General features: G+C 54.0%; 1 protein-coding gene across 1 annotated transcript in view; it reads left to right on the plus strand.

The window, feature by feature from the left end:
* Window positions 1-520: 520 nt before the first annotated feature.
* Window positions 521-11,190, plus strand: part of LOC134565574 (basic salivary proline-rich protein 2-like) — a 19,062-nt gene continuing 8,392 nt past the window's right edge. The window contains exon 1 of the mRNA XM_063425194.1: window positions 521-2,227. Coding sequence (XP_063281264.1) covers window positions 1,536-2,227 — 692 coding nt within the window. The 5' untranslated portion in view covers window positions 521-1,535. The remainder of the gene's footprint in view (window positions 2,228-11,190) is intronic.

Below are 11,190 nucleotides of genomic sequence, written 5' to 3' on the forward strand. Positions count from 1 at the left end.
ATTCCCAGGAAACCCAGCAGAGCCAGGGAAAAGGAAATCCCAAGGGAACCAAGCCCGGCCCCGCGGGATCCTCGCAGGACAAAGAATGTCGTGGAACTATTCCCGAGTTTTCCTGGAAGTGTTTTTTTGTTTTGTTTGGATGCCTCTGGATTTTTTTATTTTTTAATTTTTTTTGGTTGATTTTCAGCATGAGGAAAGGACTGATCCCGCTGGAATTTCTGATCCCGCCTTGGGAATTCCGAGGTGGGGGGAGAGGGGGAAAAAAGAGGGAATTCTCTGGGAAGATCCATCTGGACAAGGATTTGATCCTCGCTGGAGAGCTGCAAATGGAGCCAGGGGATGGAATAAATCCCTGGGAATAACCCCTGGGAATAAAAATTGGGAATAAATCCCTGGGAATAATCCCTGGGAATAAAATCCCTGGGAATAATTGCCATGGGAATAATCCCCTGGGAATAATCCCCTGGGAATAAATCCCTGGGAATAATCCCCTGGGAATAATCCCCTGGGAATAATCCCCTGGGAATAAATCCCTGGGAATAAATCCATGGGAATAAATCCCTGGGAATAAATCCCTGGGAATAATCCCCTGGGAATAAATCCCTGGGAACAAACCCTGGGAATAAATCCATGGGAATAAATCCATGGGAATAAATCCCTGGGAATAAATCCATGGGAATAAATCCCTGGGAATAAATCCATGGGAATAAACCCATGGGAATAAATCCCTGGGAATAAATCCCTGGGAATAAATCTCCGGGAATAATCCCCTGGGAATAAAACCTGGGAATAAATCCCTGGGAATAAACCCTGGGAATAAAAACTGTGGATTTCTGAGCAGCTCCCCGGCTTCCCAGGATTTGGGAAAAGAGCTCCAAACCCTCCAGGATCGACAGGAGAAAAGCTGGAAGAGAAGGAAGGAAGAGCTTGGGATGTGCTGGATCCAAAGGGAAAATTCCCAGAGCAAACCCTGGGAAGGTGGAAGAGCTGCTGCTGGAATTTTTGGAGCTTTTCCCGGATCCAAGGTGCCTCCTGCAGGATTCCAAAGCTTCCTCCTCTCCCTGGGACGTTGGGAACAGAAAATCCAGGAGAATTTGTGGCTCCTTCCCTGATTTTGGACACAAATTCCCTCCCTCACCCCTTGGGATCAGCTGCTGGAATTCCGTGGGAGTTCTGGAGAATTCCAGAATTCTGCTGTGTTTCCAAGGAGCAGCGTTCCTGAATCCCTGGAATTTCTCCGTCCTGCTGGATCTGCCAGGACCTCGGGGGATGATCCCTGCCCTGGAATTCCCGTGGATTTTAATGGAAAAATCCCACCGGCCACAGAAGGTGCTGCAAATCCTGCTCCTCCTCCAGCTGGGATTTGGAGGGAAAAAAATCCCAATTCTTCCAAAAATTCCAGGTTCTGGGAGAAACTGAGCTTCAAAATCCATGGAAAAATACCTCAGGGGACTGGCAGAGGGAAAACCTTCCCGAGAGCTGGGCCTGCTCCAGGTTTTCTTCCCAAAAAATATAGGAAAAAAGGGAAAAAAGGAATGGAATGCAGGGAATTGGGAAGCTGGGAGTCTCTCCAGGGGAAATCCAGGGAAAATCCAGGGAAATCCAGGGGAAATCCAGGGGAATCCAGGGAAAATCCAGGGAAAATCCAGGGAAATCCAGGGGAAATCCAGGGAAAATCCAAGGAAAATCCAGGGAAAATCCAGGGAAATCCAGGGGAAATCCAGGGAAAATCCAGGGAAAATCCAGGGAAATCCAGGGGAAATCCAGGGGAAATCCAGGGAAAATCCAGGGAAATCCAGGGAAAATCCAGGGGAAATCCAGGGGAAATCCAGGGAAAATCCAAGGGAAATCCAGGGAAAATCCAGGGAAATCCAGGGAAAATCCGGGGGAAATCCAGGGAAAATCCAGGGAAAATCCGGGGGAAATCCAGGGAAAATCCAGGGAATATCCAGGGAAATCCAGGGAAATCCAGGGAAAATCCAGAGGAATCCAGGGAAAATCCAGGGGAAAATCCAGGGGAAATCCAAGGAAAATCCAGGGGAAATCCAGGGGAAATCCAGGGAAAATCCAGGGAAAATCCAGGGAAATCCAGGGAAAATCCAGGGGAAATCCAGGAAAATCCAGGGAAAATCCAGGGAAAATCCAGGGAAATCCAGAGAAATCCAGGGAAATCCAGGGAAAATCCAGGAAAATCCAGGGAAAATCCAGTTTTCTCCATGGTGTGGTGGTGACAGAATTCCCACTCTGTGTTTCCCGTGCTGTTTTGGGAAGAGGGAGAATTTTGGGATCAGGGAAAAGAGGAGCTGGAGGGACACCGGGAATGGGAGGAAGGAATTTTCCTTCATTCCTGGCTGTTAAAAATGATTTTATCCCTAAAATTCCACCGTGAGGTCCAAGGGCTTGGGGAGGATCTGGACACCAACCTGGATTTGGGAATGGAGGGATTTTTCCATCTTTCCAAACGTCCTTGGAATTTGGGATTGGGAGGATGTATCCACTTTTTAAATCCCTTTGGAATTTGGGATTGGGAGGATTTATCCACTTTTTAAATCCCCTTGGATTTTGGGAATGCAGGGATTTTTCCATCTTCCCAAACCCCCTTGGAATTTGGGATTGGGGGATTTATCCACATTTCCAAAATCCCCTTGGTTTTTGGGAATTCTGGGATTTATCATTCAGATTTGGGGATTGGGAGGATTTATCCATTTTTTAAATCCCCTTGGATTTTGGGAATGGAGGGATTTTTCCACCTTCCCAAACCCCCTTGGAATTTGGGATTGGGGGATTTATTCACCTCTCCAAACCCTCTTGGTTTTTGGGAATTCTGGGATTTATCCTTTGGATTTTGGGAAGGGGGGGATTTATTCACCTTTCCAAAATCCCCTTGGATTTTGGGATTATGAGGATTTATCCACTTTTTAAAATCCCCTTGGATTTTGGGAATGCAGGGATTTTTCCATCTTCCCAAACCCCCTTGGAATTTGGGATGGGGGGATTTATCCACATTTCCAAAATCCCCTTGGGTTTTGGGAATTCTGGGATTTATCCTTTGGATTTTGGGATTTGGGGAATTTTTCCCACCTTCCCAAATCCCCTTGGATTTGGGCATTTGGGAGGATTTATCCACTTTTTAAATCCCCTTGGGTTTTGGGAATTCTGGGATTTTTCCTTTGGATTTTGGGAAGGGGTGGATTTATTCACCTTTCCAAAATCCCCTTGGATTTTGGGATTTGGTGAATTTTTTCCACTTTCCCTGAGTCCCCTGGGATTTTGGGATTGGGGGATTTATCCACCTTTCCAAAATTCCCTTGGGTTTTGGGAATTCTGGGATTTATCCTTTGGATTTTGGGATTGGGAGGATTTATCCACTTTTTAAATCCCCTTGAATTTTGGGATGGGGGGATTTTTCCACATTTCCAAAATCCCCTTGGGTTTTGGAAATTCTGGGATTTATCCTTTGGATTTTGGGATTTGGGGAATTTTTCCCACCTTCCCAAACCCCTCCTGGCTTTTGGAAATTGAGGGATTTATCCTTTAGTTTTTGGGAATTCTGGGATTTATCCTTTAGTTTTTGGGAATTCTGGGATTTATCCTTTGGTTTTTGGGAATTCTGGGATTTATCCTTTGGCTTCTGGGAATTCTGGGATTTATCCTTTGGCTTTTGGGAATGGAGGATTTTCCCACCTTTCTCTGCTTTTAGGGATGGACAGATTTATCCATCCCCCCATTCCAAGGGATTTTTGGGATTGGGGGATTTATCCCAGTGCTCCCAGCAGCCTCTCCCTCCTCCTGCAGAGTCTGCTGGGTTTGCTGGGCGTGGGTGGGATCCCCTTCCCAAAAATCCTTTGGGATCTGGGAGATCCCCTTCCCAAAATTCCCTTTTTGGGATCTGTGTGGGATCCCCTTCCCAAAATTCCCTTTTTGGGATCTGTGTGGGATCCCCTTCCCAAAATTCCCTTTTTGGGATCTGGGGGTTCCCCTTCCCAAAATTCCCTTTTTGGGATCTGTGTGGGATCCCCTTCCCAAAAATCCTTTGGGATCTGGGGGATCCCCTTCCCAAAATTCCCTTTTTGGGATCTGGGGGATCCCGGCAGCGCTGCCTCCGACTGTGCCTCCAGCTGCAAAGCACAACCAGTGCTCCCAGTGCCACCCTGGGGTGCTCCCAGTGCTCCCAGTGCCACCCTGGGGTGCTCCCAGTGCTCCCAGTGCCCCCAGATCAACCCTGGGCTGCTCCCAGTGCCACCCTGGGGTGCTCCCAGTGCTCCCAGTGCCACCCTGGGCTGCTCCCAGTGCCACCCTGGGGTGCTCCCAGTGCTCCCAGTGCCACCCTGGGCTGCTCCCAGTGCCACCCTGGGGTGCTCCCAGTGCTCCCAGTGCCACCCTGGGCTGCTCCCAGTGCCACCCTGGGGTGCTCCCAGTTCTCCCAGTGCCCCCAGATCAACCCTGGGCTGCTCCCAGTGCCACCCTGGGCTGCTCCCAGTGCTCCCAGTGCCACCCTGGGCTGCTCCCAGTGCCACCCTGGGGTGCTCCCAGTGCTCCCAGTACCCCAAATCCACCCCGAGGAGCTCCCAGTGTCCCAACACCCCACCCTGGGGCATTCCCAGTGCTCCCAGTGCCACCCTGGGGTGCTCCCAGTGCCCCAAATCCACCCTGGGGTGCTCCCCGTCCCTAAAATTCCACCCCAGGGTGTTCCCAGTGCCCCAAATTCTCACCCTGAGGTGTTCCCAGTGTTCCCAGTGCCCCCAGATCCACCCCGGGGAGCTCCCAGTGTCCCAATACCCCACCCTGGGGTTCTCCCAGTGTTCCCAGTGCCACCCTGGGCTGCTCCCAGTGCTCCCAGTGCCAGCCTGGGGTGCTCCCAGTGCCCCAAATCCACCCTGGGGTGCTCCCAGTCCCTAAAATTCCACCCCAGGGTGTTCCCAGTGCCCCAAATTCTCACCCTGAGGTGTTCCCAGTGCTCCCAGTGCCACTCTAGGGTGCTCCCAGTGCTCCCAGTGCCCCCAAATCCACCCTGGGGAGCTCCCAGTGTCCTAAAAAACCACCCTGGGGCATTCCCAGTGCTCCCAGTGCCACCCTGGGGCACTCCCAGTGCTCCCAGTGCCACCCTGGGGTGCTCCCAGTCCTTAAAAATCCACCCTGGGGAGCTCCCAGTGCTCCAAAACCTCACCCTGGGGTGCTCCCAGTGCTCCCAGTCCCTAAAATTCTACCCTGGGGTTCTCCCAGTACTCCCAGTGTCCCAAAAACTCCACTCTGGGGAGCTCCCAGTCCCTAAAATCCCACCCTGGGATGTTCCCAGTGCTCCCAGTGCCCAAAAATCTCACCCTGGGGTGCTCCCAGTCCCTAAAAAACCACCCTGGGATGTTCCCAGTGTCCCAAAATCCACCTTGGGGCATTTCCAGTGCTCCCAGTGCCACCCTGGGGTGCTCCCAGTCCTTAAAAATCCACCCTGGGGAGCTCCCAGTGCCCCAAAACTCCATCCTGGGGTGTTCCCAGTCCCTAAAATCCCACCCTGGGCTGTTCCCAGTGCCACCCTGGGGTGCTCCCAGTGCCCCAAATCCCACCCTGGGGTGTTCCCAGTGCTCCCAGTGCCCAAAAACTCCACGCTGGGGAGCTCCCAGTCCCTAAAATTCCACCCTGGGACGCTCCCAGTGTCCCAAAATTCCAACTTAGGGTGCTCCCAGTCCCTAAAATCCCACCCTGGGGTGCTCCCAGTGCTCCCAGTACCCCAAAATCTCACCCTGGGGTGCTCCCAGTGCCCCAAATTTTCACCCTGGGGCATTCCCAGTGCTCCCAGTACCTAAAATCTCACCCTGGGATGTTCCCAGTGCCCCAAAATCCACCTTGGGGCATTTCCAGTGCTCCCAGTGCCACCCTGGGGTGCTCCCAGTGCCCCCAAATCTCACCCCGGGGTGCTCCCAGTGCTCCCAGTCCAGGAATTTCACGGGATCCAGCCTCTCCTTTGGAGGAGGAATGAGCAGATCCCAGCAGCTCCCAGGGCAGGATTTTGGGAATCACCCTCTGGAATTTAAAACAACAAAAAAAATGCAGCTTTTCCTTCATTTTATCTTTATTTTTATCCCCCTTCCTTTTATTTTTATTTTTATTTTTATTTTTTTAAATTTTAATTTTGGGGTTTTTTTTTGGTGTGTGCTTAATTTATTCGAATAGTGGCTGTATAATTTATTTTCATAAATATATGAGAAAAAGTTACTAAATAGTTAAAAAAATAATAATAAAAAAAAAACCAAACGGACTTTGCAGGCCAATCTTTCAGATTTAATGAAGAAAAAAAAAAGTAATTAATAATAATAATATTAATAATAATAATAATGGGTTTTGATATGAACCACAAATGCACTTTTGGGTGTGTTTGGTTATTTTTTGGGGTGGGGAGCTGTGGGGTTTGTGTGTAAATATTGTATTTATAGGCATGTTTGGCCTCTCGTGGGGGATTTTAGGAACTGCTGGAATTTCTGGATTTGGGGATTTTTTTGGGGAGGGATTTTTGGTTTTTTGTTTTTCCTACGGGGTCAGCAGGAAGAGCTGACTTGGTGTTTGTAAAACTCATTTTTAGCGTCGTTTTTTGGGTTATTTGGGATTTTTTTTTGCTGTTGCGGAGGGTGGGAAGGGAAGAGAGAAAGGGTTTGAAATAAAAATGTTGGAAATTGTTGGATTTTGGTTTTTTTGTGGTGGATTCTGAGTCCGTGACCCCCTCCAGGTCCTTTTGTCCCTTTTTTTGGGGTGTCCTGGTACCCCAAAAATTCATCGGGGGGCTCTGGGTGCCCAAAAAATTGTTTGGGGTGATGGAACTGGGGCTGGGGGCAGCGAGCCCCGGGAGCTTCATCATCATCATCATCATCGTCATCGTCATTATCATCATCATCATCCTCTTCCTCCTCTAATTGGGGCTTTGGGGGGCTCCGAGCCCCAGGGATCTTCATCATCATCTCCTCCTCCTCCTCCTCCTCCAGCTGGGGCTGGGGGGCTTTGGGGGGCTCTGAGCCCGATGATCTTCATCATCCTCTTCCTCCTCCAATTGGGGCTTGAGGGATTTGGAGGGGCTCCGAGCCCCGGGGATCTTCATCCCCTTCCTCCTCCTCCTGCTCCTCCTCCTCCAACTGAGGCTTGGGGGATCTGGGGGTGCTCCGAGCCCCGATGATCTTCATCATCCCCATCCTCTTCCTCCAATTGGGGCTCGGTGGATCTGGGGGGGCTCTGAGCCCAATGATCTTCATCATCCCCCTCCTCCAACTGGGGCTGGGGGGCTCCGAGCCCGATGATCTTCATCATCCTCTTCCTCCTCCAGCTGAGGTTTGGGGGATTTGGGGGGGCTCTGAGCCCAATGACCTTCATCATCCCCCTCCTCCTCCTCCTCCAATTGAGGCTCGGGGGATCTGGGGGGGCTCTGAGCCCCAGGGATCTTCATCATCCCCTCCTCCTCCTCGTCCTCCTCCTCCAGCTGGGGCTGGGGGGCTTTGGGGGGCTCTGAGCCCGATGATCTTCATCATCCCCATCCTCCTCCTCCAATTGGGGCTTGAGTGATCTGGGGGGGCTCTGAGCCCCGGGGATCTTCATCCCCTTCCTCCTCCTCCTGCTCCTCCTCCTCCAATTGAGGCTCGGGGGATTTGGGGGTGCTCCGAGCCCCTGGGAGCTTCATCCCCCTCCTCCTCCTCCTCCAACTGGGGCTGGGGGGCTCTGGGGGGCTCCGAGCCAGATGATCTTCATCATCTCCCTCCTCCTCCTCCTCCAGTTGAGGCTCGGGGGATTTGGGGGGCTCCGAGCCCCTGGGAGCTTCATCCCCCTCCTCCTCCTCCTCCTCCAACTGGGGCTGGGGGACTTTCTGGGGCTTCTAGCCCGATGATCTTCATCCTCCTCCTCCTCCAGTTGGGGCTTGGGTGATTTGGGGGTGCTCCGAGCCCCGGGGATCTTCCTCATCCCCCTCCTCCTCCTCCTCCAATTGGGGCTCGGGGGATCTGGGGGGGCTCTGAGCCCGATGATCTTCATCATCCTCTTCCTCCTCCAGCTGAGGTTCGGGGGATTTGGGGGGGCTCTGAGCCCAATGATCTTCATCCTCCCCCTCCTCCTCTTCCTCTTCCTCCTCCAGTTGGGGGTTGGGGGGGCTCTGAGCCCCAGGGATCTTCATCATCCCCCTCCTCCTCGTCCTCCTCCTCCAGCTGGGGCTGGGGGGCTTTGGGGGGCTCTGAGCCCGATGATCTTCATCATCCCCATCCTCCTCCTCCAACTGGGGCTTGAGTGATCTGGGGGGGGCTCTGAGCCCAATGATCTTCATCCCCTTCCTCCTCCTCCTGCTCCTCCTCCTCCAACTGAGGCTCGGGGGATCTGGGGGTGCTCCGAGCCCCGATGATCTTCATCATCCCCATCCTCTTCCTCCAATTGGGGCTCGGTGGATCTGGGGGGGCTCTGAGCCCAATGATCTTCATCCTCCTCCTCCTCCTCCTCCTCCTCCAACTGAGGCTCGGGGGATTTGGGGGTGCTCCGAGCCCCTGGGAGCTTCATCCTCCTCCTCCTCCTCCTCCAGCTGGGGCTGGGGGGCTCTGGGGGGCTCCGAGCCAGATGATCTTCATCATCTCCCTCCTCCTCCTCCTCCAGTTGAGGCTCGGGGGATTTGGGGGTGCTCCGAGCCCCTGGGAGCTTCATCCCCCTCCTCCTCCTCCTCCTCCAATTGAGGCTCGGGGGATCTGGGGGGGCTCCGAGCCCCTGGGAGCTTCATCATCCCCTCCTCCTCCTCCTCCAACAGAGGCTCGGTGGATCTGGGGGCCTCCAAGCCCCGATGATCTTCATCCCCCTCCTCCTCCTCCGCCTCCCGCTCCTCCCGCAGCCCCGGGGGTCCCTGCCCTCGGGGACAGTGGCGGTGTCGCGGCGGGCGCGGGGACAAAGCGCCTTTGACAGCGCCAGACGGGCGGGGACAGCCGCGGCTCCTGGGGGGACTTTGAATCTCCTCGGGTCCCTTCGGACCCCCAGGGCCCCAGGAATGGGGCGGGTTTGGGGTCTGGGGAACGGGAAATGGGGCGGATTTGGGGTCTCAGGGATGGGGAATGGGGTGGATTTGGGGTCTCAGGGATGGGAAGAAAAGTGGATTTGGGGTCTCAGGGATGGGAAGCAAAGCAGATTTGGGGTCTCAGGAATTGGAAATGGGGCGGGTTTGAGGTTTCAGGGATGGGGCAGGTTTGGGGTCTTGGGGATGGGGAATGGGGCAGATTTAGGGTTTCAGGAATGGGGAATGGGGTGGATTTGGGGTCTCAGGGATGGGAAGCAAAGCAGATTTAGGGGCTCAGGGATGGGGCAGATTTCGGGTCCCCAGAACGGAGATTTGGGTATATTTGGGGTCTCAGGAATGGGGCAGATTTGGGGTCTCAGGAATGGGGTGGATTTGGGGTCTCAGGAATGGGGTGGATTTGGGGTCCCCAGAATGGAGATTTGGGTATATTTGGGGTCTCAGGGACGGGGAATGGTGCAGATTTGGGGTCCCCGGGATGGACAATTTCGTGGATTTGGGATCTCAAGGATGGGGAACAAGGCCGATTTGGGATCCCTGGGATGGGGAACGCAGGAGATTTGGGGTCCCCAGGATGAGGAGTGGGATCCTCAAATTTCGGATCCTTGGGATGGGGCGGATTTGGGGTCTCCAGAACGGGGAATGGGGCAGATTTAGGATCCCCAGAACGGGGAATGGGGCGGATTTGGGGTCCCCAGAACAGGGAATGGGGCGGATTTGGGGTCCCCAGAACGGGGAATGGGGCGGATTTAGGATCCCCAGAACGGGGAATGGGGCGGATTTAGGATCCCCAGAACGGGGAATGGGGCGGATTTAGGACCCCAGGAATGAAGAATGAAGCAGATTTGTGCTCCCCGGGATCAGCAGCGGGGCCGATTTTTGCTCCCCGCAGCCCCGAGGAAGATTTGGGGCGCTGCATTCCCCGGAATTCGGGACCCCAGACCGGGGGCACCCCCTCGCTGCCCCCCCAAAAAAGCCGCTTTTGTCCGGCCGCCTCCGAGAGGGCCTGGAGGAGCCCCAGCGCGGCCGGAGCTTCATTTCCACCCCTCATTAGCATCAGAAAGCGGCGCGGAGCGAGGACAAAGGGCGCTTTCTTCCCCCGACCCCGATCCCGCGGGGGCTGCTGCGCCCTTGGGCCCCCCGGGACCCCCGAGAGCGGCCCCGGCCCCCGCGGGCTCGGGGGAAGGGGGGAGATCGTGGGGAGGCCAAAAATCCCGGGGGGTGTCAGGGCGGTCTCGGATCCAGGCCCTAAATCCCACCCCAAAATCCTATCCCCAAAATCCCATCCCTAAACCTCATCCTAAAATCTCGGCCCAAAATCCCCTCCCTAAATCCCACCCCAAAATTCCGTCCCTAAACCCCATCCTAAGAATTCATCCTCAAATCCCAGCTCTAAATCCCACCCCAAAATCCCATCCTTAAACCCCATCCTAAAATCTCACCACAAAATCCAGTCCCTAAATCCAATCCCCAAATCCCACCCCAAAACGCCGTCCCAAAATCCCGTCCTAAAATCTCACCCTGAAATCTGGTCCCTAAATCCCACCCCAAAATCCCATCCCCAAAATTCCATCCCTAAACCCCATCCTAAAATCTCACCACAAAATTCGGTCCCTAAATCCCATCCCCAAAATCCCATCCCAAAATTCCATCCCTAAACCCCATCCTAAAGTCTCGGCCCAAAATCCCCTCCCTAAATCCCACCCCAAAATTCCGTCCCTAAACCCCATCCTAAGAACTCATCCCCAAATCCCAGCTCTAAATCCCACCCCAAAATCCCATCCTTAAACCCCATCCTAAAATCTCACCACAAAATCCAGTCCCTAAATCCAATCCCCAAATCCCACCCCAAAACGCCGTCCCTAAACCCCATCCTAAAATCTCGGCCCAAAATCCGGTCCCTAAATCCAATCCCCAAATCCTGCCCCAAAATTCCATCCCCAAAATCCCATTCCCAAATCCCACCCTCGCTCATCCCAGTGAGCTGAGGGGGATGGGGGAAGGAGGGAAACTGAGGCACGGGGTGGGGACAGCGGGGGGAAACTGAGGCACGGCCTGGAGCCATCCAAGGGAAACTGAGGCACAGCACGGGATCACTCCGAGGGAAACTGAGGCACGGCCTGGAGCGATCCGAGGGAAACTGAGGCACGGCACAGGGTCAGTCCAAGGGAAAC

The sequence above is a fragment of the Prinia subflava genome, unplaced genomic scaffold (assembly GCF_021018805.1).
Source record: "Prinia subflava isolate CZ2003 ecotype Zambia unplaced genomic scaffold, Cam_Psub_1.2 scaffold_58_NEW, whole genome shotgun sequence".
In the NCBI taxonomy this organism is placed as follows: Eukaryota; Metazoa; Chordata; class Aves; order Passeriformes; family Cisticolidae; genus Prinia; species Prinia subflava.